The following is a 20487-nucleotide window of genomic DNA, read 5'->3' as shown; positions in this document are numbered from 1 at the left end:
GTCGTCTCTGGGCGCGCGTAAAGAGCGGGGGGGGGGGCGCTGGCCAAGCCACGCGCTGATTGGTGGAAGGGTAGGAAGACAGGGCCGCGTTTGGGGGTGGGGGGAGAGGCGGCATAGAAATCGGAAGCGAGCGCTGATTGTTTGGATTTGGCTCCCGCCAGGGACAGAACCAGCGAGATGGATTGGTTCGAGAACGGAACAGGGCTTGGCCCCGTGGGAGGAGCGGGCGGGACAATTCCGGCGCGAAGAAAGAGGATTGGCGGTGGCACGGCGGCTGTCGGACGGCGATTGGCCCCGAGGAGCGGCGGCGGCGCTGATCCGTCGTTGAGCCGGTGGCGCGCGGGGCAGCTTTTTCTGTCACGGTGGGGGGGGGTGTCGGGAGTGAAGTAGCAGTTGGTGGCAAAGGGGGGGGCAGGCGAGTTTTGTCATGGCGCGGGTGTCGGTCCTGGGAGTGTCGCTGCTGGAGAACCCGAGCCCCTTCGGCCACCCGCTCCGCTTCCAGGTGCAGTTTGAGTGCGGAGAGGCGTTGCCTCAGGGTGAGTCGGGGACAGGGAGGGGGTGCCCCTCGCTCGGAGTGTTCCCCATCCCGCCACCGCCACCACGACCTTCTCTCTTCCCCCCCCCCAAGCCATTTTCTCCGGCGTCCCGGAGGAAAGGCAGGAACCGGCTGAGCTGTGGAGGGAAGAGCGCCTTCAGTCTTCCCACTGGGAGCGGGGGGGGGTGTATGGTTGGGGGGGAGAACTTGGGGCCGCATATGTTGGCTCTGGTAGGAAGAGCCCTCCTTGCCGCCGCCCCCCCAGGCCGGTGTGGTTGTAGAGAGAGGTCTGTGGAGGAGCCGGACCGCGGTCCAAATGGGCACTTGGTCCTGAACGTCACTGGTCGTGCTTGGCCAGCCACCCCCTTTTTTTTAAGGCTAGCCTACCTAGCAGCGTTGTTCTGAGGATGAGAGTAAAGTGGTGGCGAAGGGAGAGAGCGGCGTTTGCTGCCTTGGGCTTTGGAAAGAAAGGTGGGGTATCAATAAAATACAGTATGCCCAGTTGCTGATGGGAGTGTGGGGAAAGCGCAAAGCCTACCAGGGACCACCCGTTCATTTGAACGCCTGAGATTTCCTGATCAAATCTGGCAGTAGCGGTGCTCTTGCACGTCTGTTCTGGTCCTGGCCGAGCGACGTCTTCCCAAAGATTAATTTTGAATATCCTTTGTTTCTAAGCTTCGTTGTCTGTCCCTAGAGCAAAAGATAGGCTTCCTAATCTCTAGAGAAGCGTCAGCCACATTAGCTAGTGATAACTCTGGTATGTGCAGCTCAGTAACTAACAGTTAAACTGTCCTGGGGCAGTCACTGAAAGTCAGTTTCATGGTAAACTGAATAGATATTGTGGGTTGTAGAACTACAGGGCTCATGGAAGGTTGTATTGCAGTATCAGTAAGTGGTATTCCTGCAAATCTCAGGTGAATATTATCTGAGGCTTGCTGATGTATTTGGCTGGTCATTAGAGATCAGGTGCTTTTCATTGTGACCAGTTTCCAGAGAAGTAGCTGACCAGAACTAATAACATGACTCCTGTCTCACCTTTAAAGACCAACACATTTATTTATTACTACAAGGAGTCTTGTAGCACTTTCAAGTTTTATTTGACAAACATATGTGGACTGTTCTCCACTTCCTCAAATACAGTGGTTCCTCGCTAGACAGTAACCCCGCATGACAGTTTTTTCACTAGACATTGATTTATTGCTTTTGCTATAGTGATTCGCAGAACAGTGATTCCTATGGGGGAATTTCACTGGACAATGTTTGGTCCCTGCTTCGCAAACCGATTTTCACTAGACAACGATTTTGACAGCTCCCTTCGTGCTCGCAAAAGAGGTGTTTTCGGGACCTAAGCGTCGCAAGACAGCGATTTAAACAGCTGATCGGCAGTTCACAAAGCGGCTTTCTTATGGCCGATCTTCGCTAGACGACGATTCTTCCCCATTGGAATTTATTAAACAGGTTTCAATGCATTCCAATGGGGAAATGCTTTTCGCTAGACAATGGTTTTGCTAAACAGCGATTTCAGCAGAACGGATTGTCATCGTTTAGCGAGGCACCACTGTACATAGAGTGTAGCAGCAGTAAGCAAACGTGTACAGACATTGGAATGTCATTTATTGTGTCAAAACTACAGTAGGTAATATATTACTAGTAAAAACTACAATAAGATCTCAAAGTGTTGACATAGGAATCAGCAATTGAATGAATAGGTCTGCACTCTAGGTGAGATAGTAGAGGATAGGATACTGGCCACTTCTTTAGATGTATCAAATGTTAACCTCTGCTTGACATTTATTTTACATAAAACCTTCCATGACCTCCATTCTACAGTATTTTCTATGAGATTGTTGTATGTGGAATAGAGTTGACTTGGTTTAGTGGTGTTTTGACAGAAAGGTGCTGCTCTTATTTTTTTTAAATACTTGTTTTCATGAAAGCTGGGACCCTGGCTTCATTCTGTCTTTGTAGTTTTCTTAACTTGTTATGGATGAACCCTGAATAAACTTACCAGTTTTGCTTCAGTCTCATGCTTCAAGCAAGCTGCCTGGCATTTTCTTTTACATTAAAAGACCATATTACGTTTTTTTCACACCTTTAAAAAATGAAACCACTTTTAAAAACCATAAGATTATTCTAAAGATTACAGAGTGAGTCTTGATTGGTGCTGGCCAATTAGAACTGTGTTCAGCTACCTTCTGCTGCAAGCCTGCAAACAACTTTCTGCAGGTCAAGATCCAAATAAAACATCTGTATTGAATGTGGTAAGCGTACTGGTGGAATAACTCTTCTGTTCTGCAAATATTACATTCATCTTCATATAAAATACTGCTTTTCCATATCTGATGCTGAAACTGAGAAGACTTCTGAAAGAGAATTGGGCATACTGGAGATTGTAAGATTTAACAGTTGTCTTGGGTTGCTTAGTGAAATTGTCAGTCTTGATCTTGAACAAATACATCCACCAACACTGATACTAATTCACTGTTGCTCTCAGTTTATTGAATTTCTTTCTAATGGTAATGCACTTCTCCGCAGTTAGTTGATTTCGAAGTTCTTACAATTACTTATAAAGCCCTAAACAGTTTAGGACCCCGATATCTGGCAGAGCGCCTTCTCCCACCCAGTTCTGCTAGAGACTCGTTCTAGCCAGGCATAATGCCAAGGGAGGCCCAGAAGGAAAGAACAAAGAACCAGGCCTTGTCAACAGTGGCCCCTCACTTCTGGAACAACTTGCCCATAGAGATCTGCCTGGCTCCCTCTCTGGGGGGTCTTTAGAAGTAAACTTAAGACATGGCTATTTAGGCAGGCTTTCCCTCCTGCTGTATTTCAATATTTACATTTTTACTTCTTAGATTTTTGCATGTTTGTTGGTTCTATTGTTTTCATATTTTGTAATGCTGCCCAGAGTAGACTATTTGTCTATATGGGAGGGTATAAATCTAATTAAATAAATAAACAAACTAGGATTATGATGCCTGTACTCCACCTGATTCTATCAATTATCTTTTTCTTTCAGATCTGGAATGGAAGATCATCTATGTGGGCTCTGCAGAGAGTGAGGAATATGACCAAGTTCTTGACTCAGTGCTGGTGGGACCTGTTCCAGCTGGAAGACATATGTTTCTCTTTGAAGTAAGCCATAAGCAGCCTCTTGGAGAAAGGGAGAGAAAAAAAATGAGCAGCAGAATATAGGAGAAGAGATAGGACTAAACATGTAATCTTAGGCATACTTAGTTGGGAGTAAGCCCCCGTAAAAACAGTGGGACTTAGTTCCACATAAAAATGCATTGGATTGTACTGTAAATCGCTGTAATATGATGGTGTAAATCTGAAATGGCTTTTGGTTTTATTCTGATTGTTAGGTGTTTCTGGAACCAAAGGTTGTTGCCCTCCAACTCACAATAGGCCGAGCAAACAGCCAGTAATCTGGGATGGTGGAAATTGGTGTCCAAGGATTTTTGGAGCTACAAGTTTTCTATAGCAGCTTTAATGTGTGCCCTAACTAAAAATCTGAACTATTTCCTGCTTACCATATTTGCAATGACCAAGAAAACAATAGTACATTCTCTTCTTTTTGGCAATGGACATTTTAATGAGGCGGTAGAATTCAGAAAATGAGATAAGTGATTGAGGAAGGTCAAGATTAGCTTGTGAAGTATGATTCAGAAGGGAAACTGAAAAGTGGCCTTTTCACATTCTTATCATTTTTATTTTTCCTTTTCTGTAGTGGTAACATATGCAGCAGTGAAAGGAAACCCCAGACTGCTGGCATAATCTGGCCTGCTGTAGTCCTCAAAACAAATTGGGACCCAAAGCTCTGCACCCTCAATAGGGAGTTGAGGAGTTCCTGTATAGGAAGCTGGATGTATTTATCTTTCTCCTTTATTGTGTGGAGAATATGACAAAGTTAGGAACTGCCATTCCCAAAACTGATTCACCTCCAGAGATGGGGATATTTGTATTTGTACTGTATACGAATATACCCACATAGGTGCAGATAACAAGGGTCCAGCCCCGGGCTCCGCACTCCCTATCGCTCTGGAGCTTGCGACGCGTTAGCCACTCTTCGACCTGGCAGAGAGGCTCATCTTCCTGCCTTCTACCAGGAGTGGATAATCCACTGCGAGCTCCGGAGCAATACGAAGGGAGCACAGAACCTGTGGCAGTGGAGGAATGGTGATTGGTCAGTCTGGCCCCAGGGGGCCGGACCCTCATTATCTCCACCTGTGGGGGGTATACGTATACGAATACCACCATCTCTATTCCCCAATCCTGTTGTATAAAATATTCCAGGAGAGGATAAACTAGTGGAATTTGAATAATGTTTTTGTCTCCTATTTCGATACTGCTAATACATCTCAGAATTAGTTGGTGACATTTAATTGGTCACCACATTAAAATAATAACTGCATATCCAGCAGTCAAGGTGATTCCAACATATAGCAACTCTTGGACTTTTTTTGGGTCCCAGATTAGTTGGTGACAATTATAATGGAAATCTTTATAGGGAAGTGAGGTATAATTTAGAAAATCAGATAAATGATTGAAGAAGGCCAAGGTTAACTTGTGAAGAATGATTCAGAAAGGAAGTAAATAATATATGAGAAATGACAAAGACAAAAAAGTGCTATCAGTTTAGACTAGAAGGGAGCCTTAGCAAGAGGATGGGACAATGCTGAGATTGATGGTTCCTGAGCTACAATGCAAAAAAGCCCTGAAGATTCTGATGACTGAAGAAGTGTTTCTGGAATGTTAAGAGTGGGAACTGCTAATTAGAGAAAATGGTTATGCCAATGGTAAGAAAACAGGGGCACAAGACAAAGTTTGCAAATTAATTTATGGTGATTAGGCATTGTTGATACTAATATGAAATGTGGTTCTGATAGGACAGAGAATGAAGATCTGTGGGAGCATTAAAGGGGAATTTACATCTCTTAACAACATGGATAGCCACTTCCATTTGGTATCTACTTTCAAGACAGTTCTTGCTAGAACACTGAGCTCAGATGGAGGCTGCTGAAATTCACTGGTTCATCTCATGTTTATCCCGAGCTCTTTGGAAGAAGGGCAGGATGCAAATGTCATTAATTTCTTTTTCCCTTTCAGGCCAATGCCCCCAACCCTGATCTAATCCCTGAGAGTGATGCTGTAGGAGTTACAGTAATACTCATCACTTGCACCTATCTGGGACAGGAGTTCATCCGCATCGGATACTATGTTAACAATGAATATCTAGACCCTGAGCTAAGAGAGAACCCACCCCTCAAGCCAGACTTTTCCCAGGTGAGACATTGATGTCATAAGATCAGACCCCGCCTATAGGTACTTAGGACTCTCTCAGCTGGAGTACAGGTACTAAGGGGGACAACTACATGGGAATAAAATTGCTCAGTGATTCTAATTTACTGGTCAGTATTTTCAGTGAGTGTTTAGGCTAGGTGCAGGAAAATCTCAGTTCCCACTTCCAATTTGAGTCATTGAATTAATATGGTTTACATACAGTTTGACTCGGCATGCAGCAGTTCCTTTCTAGAAATAGATGTGAAACTAGTCCCTTCAGGATAGGGTACCTTTTAATGTTATAATTAAATAATAGTTACTGAAATGCTGTTCCAGGTGATTTTTTTAAAACTGAACATTTACTACTTCTGTCCCAAGGCTCCCACAGCTCTTGTGAAATCTCTTTCATTGTCAGAAAGCCATAGGAATCAAAGGGAGGAGGAAGTCTTTAATTATTGAAAATAGTTGCCAGCAATAAAGTCATCCTTGTGCCAGTGATTTTCAGTAAGTAAAGACTTCCTCCTCCCATTCCATAGTTCCCCAACAATGATAGAGATTATACAGGAGCCTCAGATAGGAAATGTTTAATTTCCAACAATCAGCCTGAAGAAAACACAAGTCATGGGCCAGGGCGTGGACTCACCTCCCTCTGTTACCATCTCCACACAAGAATTGGAGGTTGTTCATGACTTTGTGTACCTTGGCTCAACCATCTCTGACACACTCTCTCTAGATGTCGAGCTGGATAAACGCATTGGCAAAGCAGCTACCATGTTCTCTAGACTCACAAAGAGAGTATGGCTCAATAAGAAGCTGACGACACATACAAAGATCCAGGTCTATATAGCCTGTGTCCTGAGCACACTCCTGTACTGCAGTGAGTCCTGGACCCTTTGTGCACGGCAGGAGAGGAAGCTGAACACCTTTCATATGCGTTGCCTCCCACAGAATTTTGGCATCACCTGACAGGACAAAGTTCCAAATAGAGTAGTCCTAGAACGAGCTGGAATTTTTAGCATGTATACACTACTGAAGCAGCGACGTCTACGTTGGCTTGGGCACGTTGTGAGAATGGCTGATGGTCGGATTCCAAAGGATCTCCTGTATGGAGAATTAGTGCAGGGAAACCACCCCAGAGGGAGACCACAGCTGCAATACAAGGACATCTGCAGGCGGGATCTGAAGGCCTTAGGAATGAACCTCAACAGATGGGAAACCTTGACATCTGAGCGTTCAGCCTGGAGGCAGGCGTTGCATCACGGCCTCTTCCAACTTGAAAAGACCCTTGTCCAGCATGCCGAGGCAAAGAGGAAGTCACAAAAGCAGCAAAATCAGGGAGCTGGACAGGGGATAGATTGGATTTTTCTTCAGTGTGGAAGGCCTCCTCAGCCACACTAGATGCTGTTCCAAGCGCTCTATACAGAGCATGTTACCATAGTCTTTCGAGACTGAAGGATGCCTAACTAACTAGAATCCCTACTAATTACACCACCAGCCTTGGGCGAACATAAGTTATAGAACAGCATTTAAGCCATTAACTCTCTTTAAAACTTCAATTTTTTCTAAAGAAGTAGCCCTGTTAATCTGTATCAGCATGCTAGCAAAATTAAAGGGAAAAAGAGAAATGAGAGGCAAAATATTGTAGCATGTATCCATTTGTAGATCAAAACTTTGTATAACTTTGACTGTTCTTACTTCCAGTTGCAGAGGAATATTTTGGCCTCAAATCCCCGAGTCACCCGCTTCCACATCAATTGGGATGGTCCTAGAGACCAAATGGACAATATTGAAAATGTAGACCCTGAGCCTGATGGCTTCCTGTCTCCAAGCTGTGCCTACATCAAAGGGTTGGCTCCCTCCATGAGTCTGCAGCCTGAGAATTCTATGGACTGTATGTGATTTAAGCATAACAAACTAAGACACTGCACAAAAGACCGTCTACAAAATTTTGTAGGGAATATGGGAGGGACCATTTGGGTACCTGTGGTCAGCACTGGCAACTGAAGTCACAAATTAAATATATCTATAGACAGAATTCTTTTCCTACTGCAGTCATAACGGATTATCCTTCCTGACTGTACAACTGTAGTTCTGCCATAATATTTCTTCTTGGGACCTGGACTCTACAGTTTTTCATTCAAAAAGAATTAAACCTTGGGGAGTTGCTCTGAGCACAAAACAGTGATATTGCAGTGATTCCTCTCTTTTTAAGGCTGATTGATCTGTCCCAGTTTTTCAAGCACTGTTCTTTATAGTATTAAAGGTGGTGAAAGATGAAGTAGGAGCCATAATGGGCTGCTTATTATGTGAAAGTTGTAACATGCCTTTGAGAGTTCCCATTTTACCTTTTACCAGCTGCCCTTTATGCCACTATCTCACAAGATGCCCTCTCCAACTCCAGAGTCAGCAGAAATGGAGTCAACTTCTTTGGGAAGGTGCTAAGTTTACAAATCTCTCCTCAAATGCCCTGACCTGTAGGAATGTTGAACAAGCTCATTTCTTAAGGCCTGCAGTTTAATCAGCTTTCATACATTAGTTTCTTTCCACCTACAGTAAGTATGTCTACAAATGTTTTGAGCCTATTATAATTTTTTATGGGGGAAAATTAATGTATGCACATCAAACAGTCCCCATCTCTATCTCCAGTTTCTTCCAGTCCTGCTTCCTTGTTATATAAGCTTCATACCTTGGTACTTGATCTGTCTTTCACTAACATTTGTATCACAGAGATATATACAGGTCTTTTAAGATGTTCACATTGTGGAATGGATGTCCAACCAATAAAGCATTTGGAAGAAACTATTCTGAGGTCTGAGTGGTATCATCATGCCTAAGTGATATATACACTTGCAATAAATTATCACACCACAAGAGTGTACAGCGATGTTACTGTGCTGGCAGAATAAATCAATATTCTACAAGCCCAAACAAAAATTGTAACTCTGAAACTGAACTTTGGATCAACACCAAATTTGGCACAGATGTAGCAATTTGCTCTTGCTCTGCCAAATGTGAGGGATGTTTGGCACAGTGTTTTCAACTTACAATTTTGTAAAAGAAAATCTCCCCTCATGCAGAAACAAGCACCTTTAAATGTTCTCCAGATTTAAAACATATCAAATAAATTGAAAAGAACAAACTTCCTTATCTTGAAAGAGAATGTTTGGCACCACCTACTTTTTTTAATTTGGAAGGAATCTAGGCTCCTGGGGGCCGAAATACGAATCCTCAAAAAGGGCCTTTCAAAAAAGAAAAACACTGTTATAAACTGAACATTTACCAGGTTTACCAGCAAGAGGGTTCCAAAGTAGATACATTGTTGCTGTTTTGTGCCAGGGAAGTGTAGCACGATGAAAGGTCACAGAGGCAGAGTCAAAGGACGAGAAAAAAAAAGGCTTGCTTTCAGGGAGTAATGGAGTGATAGTCTTCCAGAAAGGAGGATGTTTTACCAAATATCTCCAGGGAATTGGCATACAATTTCATTACATATTGAAAGTATATCTGTCTTACAAAAGCATAGAACAGTTCTGTTTCTCCCAGCTTTGAGTACTTTCAGTAAACATTCTCAAAATTTCTGACACCAGATTCCTGAGAAATCGGCTTCCAGGTGTGGGGCAGTCTGAATTTTTAACTCAGTTAGGACTCAACTAGCTGACTCTCAGGAGGATAATTTTTAACACCTTTCTGGCCAGACAAGCATACAAAGGGGTTTTGTGTCTGGTTGTTAAAATATTTGAAAATGAAAAGAACACAAGCTCATTTAGAGCTGTGAAATGACTTTTTTTTTTTTGTGTGACTGGAGGTGGTATTATTCAATGTTATCAGAGTTTGGCTGCCTATATCTTCTCATAGTTTCCATTTCACCTCTCTTGTCACTATATAATTGGTCAGTTTTTTTCAAAAAAACTCCAAGTTTGTCAAAATCTGACAGTACTTTATTTTGGCGGGAAACGACAGGACAGGAGTTTCTTTGAATAAACTTTTATTAACATCAACTGGGTTTTCAATTACCACTTCTATAGGATCTGTAGGTTCCTTATTAACTGGCAAGTTTGCCCATAACAAAGGTAGCATATTCTCATAAGAGTCTCTCTTTACCGGATCGACTCACCAAAATGCTCCTGATCCATTGGCTTTCTCTTACATCCACTCCTTACTACATATCTCGTCCCGCAGCAAGGATGACATGACCATTCTCCCTTGGGGGGGGTCCCGTGAGGTTGGACTGGTCCTGGACGAATTACCCTCTTCCAGGGACCTCGACCTCCCAGGTAGACCAAGACTGTCCATTCCTCAGGCGCCAGTCCTTCAATTATCGGTTTTCCCTTTTTCAGCTTCTCCGTCTCCTTCAAGTTCTCTGCCCCTATCCCTTTTTATGGGATTTTGAATAGGTGTGGCTCACTTTCTCCTTCTGTCCATTCCTCCTGTAAGACCACCACCTTTCTTGTCCCCCCCCGCCTTCCCCCTCCTCTGACCTGAGGAAAACATCCACCTCCCTTTTTCCTGCCCCTCTTCCTTTCCCACCTTTACCCTTCCATCTTCATTGTTATTTCTTCTACCTTTTCTCCAATATCTCTATCTTTCTCCTCCTCTAAAGACGTTTGAGGGGATGGCTCACTCTTACTCTTCTCCTCTTTTGTATCTTCCTTCTCACAGTCATCAAATCACTTCCGATGTGGAGTGACTATATAAAACCTCTCAAAAGTCTTATCGTTAACAGCATTGCTCAGATCATGCAAACCAAAACATCTCAAAACAATTTTCAGTATAATATACAGTACAGTAATAAATACATTAAAATAGTAGTACAACAGGTAATTTCAATCTGAGACCATCTGGAGCAATATAAAGTCAAGAAAAGGCCCAGAATAAAATGCCTGAATTGAGACATGTTTTAACTGCATACATCAAAATAAGTACTGTAAAGAGGTATGCGGTAACTACAGAGTCTTGTCATTGACACTGCTACATTTACCTCAGAAAGAAAGTAGCTGGGGCAAAGGGTCCCTTTCAAATTCACTTCAGATACTGTATGAGTATCTATTAAATTCAAGAGATAGGTTTGTATGTCATATAACCTACATTGCCTGACCTGGAGAACACCAAAGCAATGAACATTCGTACTTGTAATAAATTACCTTCAAGACAAAGAGATTGTCAAGCAGACAGCACTTCGGTGACTCAGAGCTGGCCTACACATTCAGATATTTTCTAGGAAGAGAGTCAGAGATTTCATTCTTATAGCAAAGATGTGGCAGACAACAAATGTGTGAATTGTTATCTTTGAGGGAGTAATACTGATCCTTGACAGAGCTCTGACTCTAGACCAATGTTTCTCAAACTTTTTTAACTCTCAGTCCCTTTTTATAATTGCTAAGTACCCTGCAATCCCACCACGATATTTGCATAAAAAGGAACTTTAATAGGGTAAAGGAAATCCATTTAAAATAGATTTTTCAGAATATAATTCTAACCTGACATTTAATGTGATTGGTTGTACTTGAATCTGGGAAATAAATAAATGTGAAAACCTTCATGGTGAAATTTCCTATAAAAATAATTGCAACTGAAAAAAAAATCACAACCCCCCCCCCCCAGAAAACACTTCACAACCCCCTTGGGGTCATGACCCCCAGCTTGGGAACCTATACTCTAACCACAGGCTCTAAGGGTGTATGGATTTCTTCACAGAAAAGGTCTTGACTTGTCCCAAGCTATTTCTCTTTAAAAGAAGGCTGCTTGTAATAATTACTTTAAATGTACTCCTTTTTGTGTCACTTCTTTGCCAGAGAGTCACTTCATTTACAACAGTCTCACTTCTTTTTTTCTTTTGTATGCTACATAGTATTGTTTCCTTGCTGTCTGCCAGCATTTCCGTCACACATAATATCTTAGAGCAAGATTTGTTAGGAATGCAACCTATGGCCCAGAGTTAGGTATTTATTTCACATTTGTCACAATTGTTCATGACCTTATGACCACAGATCTGGTGTTGCTTTGAACTCCTCTTTAAGCTGTGGCTGCCTCAGAGAGCAAGCTGCTCTGTTGTTCAAAGATCCTGGCTACAGAGAGTCCATTATGTACTTGAGCTGTGCAGTTTGTGGTGACTTCAGTTTACTTTCAGGTACAACTCAAAGGGCTGAGTAGAGTGTACACAGCTCTGTGTAGCTGGAACCCAATTATTTAAGAGCAAGTGTGCTTCAACAAATCTTGTTCTGTGAAGGCAAGTAGTTCAGGCAATTCAAGTGTAACTGAAAACAAAAAATGATCTGCATTGATGGGTTTTGCTGAACTAGTGGTCTGAGGGTTCATTATGGGTCGTAGAATTCAGGAATTAGTAAGTTTAAAGAGGAATGAGGGTCTCCTAAAAATGGATCTCCCCATAGCCAATACAAATGGATGACCTTTGAAGCTCTTGGCTTTGTCTTTGCAATTGACTCTCTACTGCCCAGAGGTGGTACAGGAAGAGCCTTGCTGAGAGCATGTTTTCTGCTAACTGACCCCAAATTAAATCCATAAAGCTTGAGGACTTCAAAGCAGAACTTTGATAAAATCTTACATTGACACAATTTCTTTGTAAAAGTGAGGTAGTAAACCAACTCTAGGAATATATGAAATGCGTCTGATGGGTCCCCAGATTTTTGGAATTTCTTAAATTTAATGTCCTTTTTCTTAGGAATCAGTGAAACATTTGTTTAGGCAGCCTTCTGCTACACAAAAGGGATGAATGACCTGCACTCCTTTGCAGTATTACTATTCTCTGTCAATACAACTCATACTCTGTGCTCAGTAGTGGAATGAGGGGTGTGTGTTATAGCAAGAGCATGGCTTTACTAAGAGTATTGATGGAGAGAAACAGTGTGAGCTTTCCCTATGTTTGTGTTCTCCTGCTGGATAAAGAACCCAGTAAGAAATATGCTTATCAAACTGTTTTTTCCTTCTCAGGGAAAAAAAGTGGATCTTTGAAATCCTTTTCAAGGTCACCTTCCTTTTAAGCTGTATCTAATATAACTCCTCTTGGCACAAGAGGATTTGGAAACTATGAATGAAAAAAAATAACCATATGCTGGGGATGGGGAAAAGGTGGTTGGAAGCATTAATTTTTTTATTTATGGAAAAGCATCTTATTTTTGCACAAACCTCCCATCTTCATGAGCCAGCCTTATCCAGTTGCTAATGTGTGCCAAGGACAAGCCAAACATATTTCAGCAATATGGCACTTAAGGGCAAAGAGAGAGTAACTTTGGAGGTCTTTTCTTTCTGAAGCACAGGATTATCAGCAGATGACTTGCAGAAGATTGGACTTTTTTCTTTCTTCCCTTTTTGGATGTTCCTTGGCTCCAGCGTGGCTAAGACTCAGATCATGTTTTATCAGTACAATGGGCAGAAGTCCCCCACGCACACACTTTACACTGAAAGTTATTCAGTTCATATAAATTTGGATCTCCCTCCTTTCCACTGGATAGTACATACTTTCAAAGTGTAGCCATGGAACCTTATATCAATTATGAAGATATACAGTTGCCACAGCACAGTATCAAAATCTCAGTTGTTAAGTCTATCCTTGAAATCCTTACATCTCAATGTTATTAATGGGGCAGCTAAAGAGTTTTAAACAGTATTATGTGTATGGTGGAGGAGACATATGGTCTTTCAAATGCTGTTGTTACTGAACTCCCAGTTCCCATTTGATCTCGTCTCTCCGGCCAATAATGAGGCATGATATACATTCCCTATCCCCGATTTAGAAACAACAGACTGCATTACATTAAAAATCTTATATAATTTTTCAAGTGTTTACTTGTTACAGGATTTCAGACCATTATTCTACTTCAGAGGTACAAATTGGGAATCCCAGTGACAAGGGAAGCTAGTTTTCTTTCTGCTATAATGATTTTACCGGTCCAGATAGGCTAAGACCCCAGGCTCAATTTGGTACAGCTTGCCTCATGCTTCACCAGCTATGCTCTCTTCAAAATACTGTAGCTTCCATGCTGTAAAACGCTGTGCTGACAGAAAAATGGGGGAATAGATGTTAAAATTAGTGTAACAATCTGAAAAGTCAATTTTTAACCTATTTTGAAGGGTTTTGGCCTTTAATCATAACATGCTTCTTTCCACACCAAAAATTAAAACAACTCATACTTGGTATATTTATTCATTTATAATCATTTAAGAAAAATAAGGTAATTCCACCACACCTTTCAGTTTCAAACTTTATTTAGTTTTCTTTATGAGTATCAATGTTTGATGTATTTATTTATTTATTTAACTTTTGCTGTATTTTTCCGTGTATCAAATGACACTTTCCCCTAAAATTATTAGAGAAAAAATTGAGGGTTGCTTTTTCAAGGGGAACCTTTACCTTTACCTTATACACAGAAGGAGGCGGAGACAAAGGCACAGCTGCGCTTAGCCGCCTCTCATGGCTGCCCACTGACTGCCGCCGCCCTCCGATTGCCTCCCCCAGTATGACTTGCCGGGACGCACCTCCAGCTCATGTGGCCACCTTGTCCCTTGCCAGAAGGGAGCCCACAAGTGGTGCTGGAGGCGGCGATCCAGCAGCAGTGGTGGTAGCAGTCAATGGGCAGCAGCAAGTGGTGGCCGAGCATGGCTGCTCCTTTGCCTCCGTCTCTGCCTCCTGCTCCTGCTGCCTCCGCCGCTGGATCGCCTCCTCCAGAGCCACTCGTGGGCTCCCTTCGGACAGGGGACAAGGTGGCGGCGACATGAGCTGGAGATGATCCCCAGCAAGCCGCACTGGAGGAGGTGATTGGGTGATGGAGGCAGCAGCAGCAGGAGGCAGAGGCGGAGGAGCCGCCACGCTGGGCCGCCCCTTGCAGCGGCCCATTGACTGCTCCTCTGCCTCTGGCAAGGGACAAAATTAGGAGGCCGTCTTATACACTGGGGGGGTGTATGCACAGAAAAATATGGTATACCACCCATCTGGCTGCCAAGGCTACTCTGGACAGTTTACAACATTATAAAAACATAATAAACAGCAATTTAAAAATAATAAACATAATAGCTATCAAAATCAAAATCAAACACATACACAAAGCAACATAAAATTAACTAGAAAGAATTAAAAGTAGTTTAAAGGCAAGGTGGCAGAACTGCTAATATAAACACTGGAACAGACACTACGTTACATTGTTATAAGGTCGGGGAAGGCCCGTCTGAAGAGCCATGTTTTCAGTGATTGTTTAAAAATTCCCAGTGAAAGGGTTAAGCAAATTTTGAGTGGGATATTACTCCAAAGATGAGGAGCGACCACCAAGAAGGTCCATTTTTTTGGTCTTCTCTTTCTGAGCCTCTCTCGGGATCAATATTCTCAACAGGGCTGCTCTCATTGGAGCGGGAGGCGTTCTGTCAGGTACCGAGATCCCAACCAGCTGTTATTCAGCAATGGGCCCAAGTCCTAGGCGTCTATACTAAAAGCCCAATTCAAATTGCCAGGAATATACAGCAATGAGTTTAAGACATTGTTCTGATTTTTTTTTACTCACTTTCTGGGCCCAATTCAAAGTGCTGGTTTTGACTCAGGGCATCTTAAGGACTGCCTTCCCTCATACAACTCCACCTCCACTTCCTTGATTCTCTGTCAGAGGGGGAAATTGCCTTTTTGGCAGTGGGACATAGAAAGGCTTATAGGTATTAGACAAAGGCATTTTCTTTTGCAGTGTTTGTGGATTTGTGTTTGATGCTCTTCTAGTTTTTCTGGTGCAATTATCAGATTCTTGTTCTGCCACTTCTTTTGTTGCTTATAACTGCTTTTAGGGTGGTATGGATTTTTATGATGGGCCCTGTGGATGATTTAGATTAGAAGTGGGATACACACACTTAAAAATGAGATGACTGTTCTGTATTAATAACAGCGATACAGTTCATCTAACATATAAAGCTGCCACTTTTTTCACAACAGTTTTCATTAGGCCACCTGGCCACCCATAACCTCCTTGTCTGGGGCCTAGAAGAAATACCAAATCACCAGCTTTGATGATTCCTATTTGGTTGTTCAGTTAGGTTCTCTCTTCCATGGGCCACCAGATGAGTGTCTGTAAGTATTACAGTAGTCCTGTCTCCCATGCAAATGATAGGTGCCTAGAGTGGTCTGGTAGTCCAGATAGGCGGGGTATAAATCAAATAAATAAATAAATCAAATCAAATCAAATCAATAAATAAATACTTTGTTCATACTATGAACATTGCATTTTTGGGGTTGGAAGAGCCCCTATTTGACCTTGTACACTGAACACCAATATGGCTAATTTGCTTTGCAACTGCATTGTTCTAATTTGTTCAGGAATTTAAATTTCCAGTCTAACCTGGAAAGTGTTTCTGGCCTGCAAAAACAGGGAAGAGACTTGTGGATCCCATATGGGGAGCCAGTGTGACCTTGACCCTATTGTTCTTGCCTCTCCTTGTTTTGCTGCATCTGGTCAGTGCATTTGGGATATTTTGTGGGGCAAGATTGTGATAATAAAGCACTGATTTGCACTGTGGTTTTTACTTGCTCTATGAACTACTGTAATAGTGCTCGTATAGAGCAGGTATACTGTAATTCTAACCCATGTTGGCACCAGCTGCCTTCACCAGGAAAAAAGAAAGCAGGTTTGAATTAGCTTTACCTACATTTACATGCACTTTAAGGAGCACCAGCATGTGTTTCTGGAAGGCAGCTCTGCCTCTAAATGGGAAGCATTAACCAGAATTGTTCTTCTGTTGCACTGCCCCTGTTAGAGGCTGGAAGATTCCCTGTGGATGCTCACAATGCTCCAGACTCCAAAATTATCCTAACTTCCTAGCCCCTGTTGCTCATGTAATGTATTTGCTGTTCCAAGATGCTGGTATTTTACAGCAACAGAAGGGAAACTTATGGCTGCACAATAGCTGTCTTTTTTGTGTTTTGTTTAATCTCATCTCCACGGGGAAATAAAGCTGATGGCACCACTCTAAATTTCACAGCCTGCTATGGGCAAGATGTAAATCTTTCTCTGTTTAATCAGATGCTTATTTTCTACACTGGTATGACCTTGGTGCTGCCATTTGCTTGTCTGGTCCTTGGCATTGCCCACTACAGGAGCCACATTTTCTTGGGAATAAATTCCATCTCATAGCCATCTCATTGGCAGGAGTGACTTCCATGCTGATCAAAGCTGAGATGTACTCAATGATTCCCCCACCCCCTGCATCCCCGTAGAGGAAAATCTAAGTTTCCTTTCACTACAAATTGATCATAAGATGCTCTTGGACCTTAAAACAATATGTGTATTATCCTTGACATAGGTGAATATAACTGGAAAGCACCAGGGTAAAGCAAAGGCCAATGCAGGCTGCTGTTTTTATTTTTTTGGTAGAGGTATCTGGAAGTATTTTTGATATTAAGTCTACCCTCCTTTGCAAAGTCAAAATTGTTGAGGTTTAAGACAGAGAAATGCCTCACAAAAAGAAAAGTTACTTACCCGCAACCATGGTTCTTCGAGTGGTCCTCTGTAAATCCATACAAATGGGTTATTTCTGCACAGGACCTCTCGGAAGTTTCTAGAACTTAAAGACATGTGATTAGTGGGATGTTCCCCTGTTGAGCGAATCTCCGCCTACCTGAAGTCCCCTCAGTTCCCAAAAAGTCTGTCGCTGTCAGAAAAATAAATGGAGACCACAACATGACGGACAGAGGGAAGGACAGGCAGGATGTGTGGATTCAGAGAGGACCACTCAAAGAACCATGGTTACAGGTTAAGTAACATTTCTTTCTTCTTCATGGTCTCTGTGAATGCATACAAATGGGTGACTAACAAGCTCACTTACCGGTTGGTGGGATGTCATGTCAAAAAGGAGGTAAGAACAGCTCTGCCGGAGCCAGCTTCATTCTTTGCTCTGACGTCTAGCCAACAGTGAGAAACAAATGTCGAGGGGGTTGACCAAGCCGCTCGAGAGATATGGGAGACGTCTATGCCACATAGAAAGGCAGTAGAAGTGGAGAAAGCCCTGGTAGAGTGGGCCTTAATAACGTCCGGAGATGGTTTGCCGGACAATTAACAGGCGAGAGTGATGGTTTGGACTATCCGTCTGGATAGAATCTATGAGGATGCATGGGAGCCCTTATTGAGGGCCATAAAAACAAATGAAAAGGCAAGGAGATTTCCTAAAGGACTGTCAACATAGAATGCCAAAGAACATCTAACACCTAAAGTATGGAGCATGCACACGAGGTCCGATATTGGTGACGGGAATAGAGAAGGAAGAATCAAAGGTTGATTAAGATGAAATTGTGAGACGACCTTAGGAAGAAAGGAGACATCAGGATAAAGGGTGACCTTGCCCGGGTGGAATTGAAGGTATGGTGGGTTGGCTCTCAGGGCTGCCAGTTCACTGGCCCGTCTGACTGAGGTTACGGCTACGAGGAATAAGGTTTTCAAAGAAAGAAGTTTGAAGCTGGTAGTAGCCAGAGGTTCAAAGGGAGGCCGAGTAAGGGCATTGAGTACTGTTTGCAGAGACCACTGAGGAAGTGGAGGACGTTGAGAAGGATGGATATTTTGAAGGCCCTTAAGGAATTTCTTTAAAGTAGGATGAGAAAAAAGCTGAGCAGATTGGGAATCTGGTGGCTGATGGGCTATGATAACGGCAATGTATACCTTTAAAGTAGAATGAGATAAGCCCATGTGGAAAAGGTGCAACAAAAAGCTAAGAAGCATCTCTAAAGAGGCTGGTGTTGCTGGGAGTCTCTTGGAAGCAGCAAAGGCAGGAAAGATCTTCCATTTGCAACTATAAAGAAGCTGAGTGGAAGGCTTCCTAGCTTTGTTTAGAACAGCTCTTATGGAGGGAGAATCCTCCAAGCTGTGAGTTTGAGGGACTCCAGATTGGGGTGGTGAATCCTGCAGGTGTCCTGAGTTAGGAGGGATGATTTTGGCTATCATCAAGGCCTTCCGTGCTTTCCAACCACTTATCACAGGATGCGCTGGGAAGGTGAAACAGGTCTGCCGAAATCGTGTGCAGGTGAGTAAACCACGGTTGTTGGGGCCAACATGGGGCGAGGAGAATGGCATTGGAACAGAATTGGCGTAGCCAGATTACTGTGCATTGGATGAGCTGAATGGGAGGAAAAAGGTATAGAAGGTTGGTTCCCCAATCGACTATGAAAGCATCTCCCAGGGAACCATCGCCTCTCCCAGCTCAGGAGCAGTATTGGATGCATTTTTAATTCCTGTGAGTGGCGAAAACATCGATGGTAGGAACATTCTACCAATTAATTAATTAATTAATTAATTCCATTTATACCCCACCTATCTGGTCAATTACGACCACTCTAGGCGGCTTACAACACACAAAATAAACAAGTATATATATAACATCACATATAACATAGTTTTCATAAATTAGAAAAAAGGAAAGAAAGTTTTTTTCTCTAAGATGGCAAGAAAACAGAGTATAATAGAGAGGGGGGAAGAAAAATTAGGAGTTAACTGGGGGGGGGGGAAAGGCCTGCCTAAACATCCATGTTTTCAGTTGTTTCTTGAAAATACCCAGCGAGGGAGTCGCGCAAATCTCCGGAGGTAAGTTGTTCCAGAGGCGAGGAGCCACCGCTGAGAAGGCCTGGTTTCTTGTTTTTTCTTCCGGGGCTTCCTCAGCGTCAGGCTCCTCAGCCTCACCTCCTGACTCGCGCGAGTGACATGGGTAGAGCTGGGTGGGAGTAAGCGTTCTGCCAAATATCGAGGCCCTAAACCGTTTAGGGCTTTAAACATGAGCATCAGGACTTTGAAGTCAACACAGCACCGAATGGGCAGCCAATGCAACACAGCCAGAATAGGAGAAATGGGATGGTATTTTCTCACTCCACTCAGGAGTCTGGCCGTCGCATTCTGCACCACTTGGATGTTCCGCGTCAGTCTCAAAGGCAGCCCCACGTAGAGCGTGTTACAGTGGTCTAATCTTGAGATTACAAGCGCATGGACCATGGTGGTGAGTGCCCCCACATCAAGATAGGGTCGCAGCCGGGCTATCCACCAAAGATGAAAAAAGGCAGTGCAGACCACCGATGCCACCTGAGTCTCCATGGTGAGCGCCGGGTCCAGATGGATCCCCAGACTGCGAACCCCACTCTTTGCGGCAAGGGTCACCCCCCCAACGAGAGGGAGTCGCCCAAGCCGCCAACAGTGGGGGCACCCACCCTCAGGACCTCTGTCTTGTCCGGGTTCAGTCTCAGTCCATTTTCCTGCATCCTTTCCAGTACAGTCTCCAGGCAGCACTGGAGGGACCGGACGGCATCCACTGAAGTTGGTGTAAAGGAGATATAGAGCTGTGTGTCATCAGCGTACTGATGACACGATGCCCCACATCCCCTGATGACCCCACCCAGCAGCCTCATATAGATATTAAACAGCATTGGGGAGATAATCGACCCCTGTGGAACCCCACAGTTAAGACTCCACGGAGCTGAGACACTCTCCCCAAGCTGAACTCTCTGGGAATGGTCCCCCAAGAAGGAGCGGAGCCAGGCAAGAGCCGAGCCACCGATTCCCAAATCGGAGAGCCTCCCCAGGAGGATACTGTGGTCGACGGTATCAAAGGCCACCGAGATATCGAGGAGGACCAACAGAGATATTTTACTCCTGTCAGCCTCCCTCAATGGGTCATCATACAGGGCAACCAATGCCGTTTCTGTACCGTGGCAC

General features: G+C 43.4%; 1 protein-coding gene and 1 long non-coding RNA gene across 2 annotated transcripts; one reads left to right on the top strand and one right to left on the bottom strand.

Annotated features, from left to right (window-relative positions):
- The first annotated feature begins 233 nt into the window (after positions 1 to 233).
- On the top strand, positions 234 to 8617 carry ASF1B (anti-silencing function 1B histone chaperone). Its single transcript, XM_020800321.3, has 4 exons — positions 234 to 536; positions 3552 to 3667; positions 5642 to 5818; positions 7517 to 8617. Exons 1-4 carry the CDS (start codon positions 428 to 430, stop codon positions 7712 to 7714), a joined length of 600 nt encoding a protein of 199 aa, XP_020655980.1. The 5' UTR covers positions 234 to 427; the 3' UTR covers positions 7715 to 8617.
- On the bottom strand, positions 8462 to 20233 carry LOC144586883 (uncharacterized). Its single transcript, XR_013541957.1, has 2 exons — positions 15322 to 20233; positions 8462 to 13824 (listed from the first exon to the last, which is right to left on the bottom strand). It is a non-coding gene; the product is annotated as an uncharacterized LOC144586883 (long non-coding RNA).
- Between the last annotated feature and the right edge of the window lie 254 nt (positions 20234 to 20487).

The sequence above is a fragment of the Pogona vitticeps genome, chromosome 2, assembly GCF_051106095.1.
Source record: "Pogona vitticeps strain Pit_001003342236 chromosome 2, PviZW2.1, whole genome shotgun sequence".
Lineage (NCBI taxonomy): Eukaryota > Metazoa > Chordata > Lepidosauria > Squamata > Agamidae > Pogona > Pogona vitticeps.
This window is presented reverse-complemented; position numbering and strand designations above follow the sequence as displayed.

Excerpts from the sequence above, each read along its gene's own strand:
- ASF1B (XM_020800321.3), top strand. The coding sequence starts at position 428 with ATGGCGCGGGTGTCGGTCCTGGGAGTGTCGCTGCTGGAGAACCCGAGC. Across the intron at positions 537-3,551 it reads CGGAGAGGCGTTGCCTCAGG|ATCTGGAATGGAAGATCATC; the intron begins GTGAGTCGGGGA and ends TTTTTCTTTCAG. Across the intron at positions 5,819-7,516 it reads TCAAGCCAGACTTTTCCCAG|TTGCAGAGGAATATTTTGGC; the intron begins GTGAGACATTGA and ends TCTTACTTCCAG.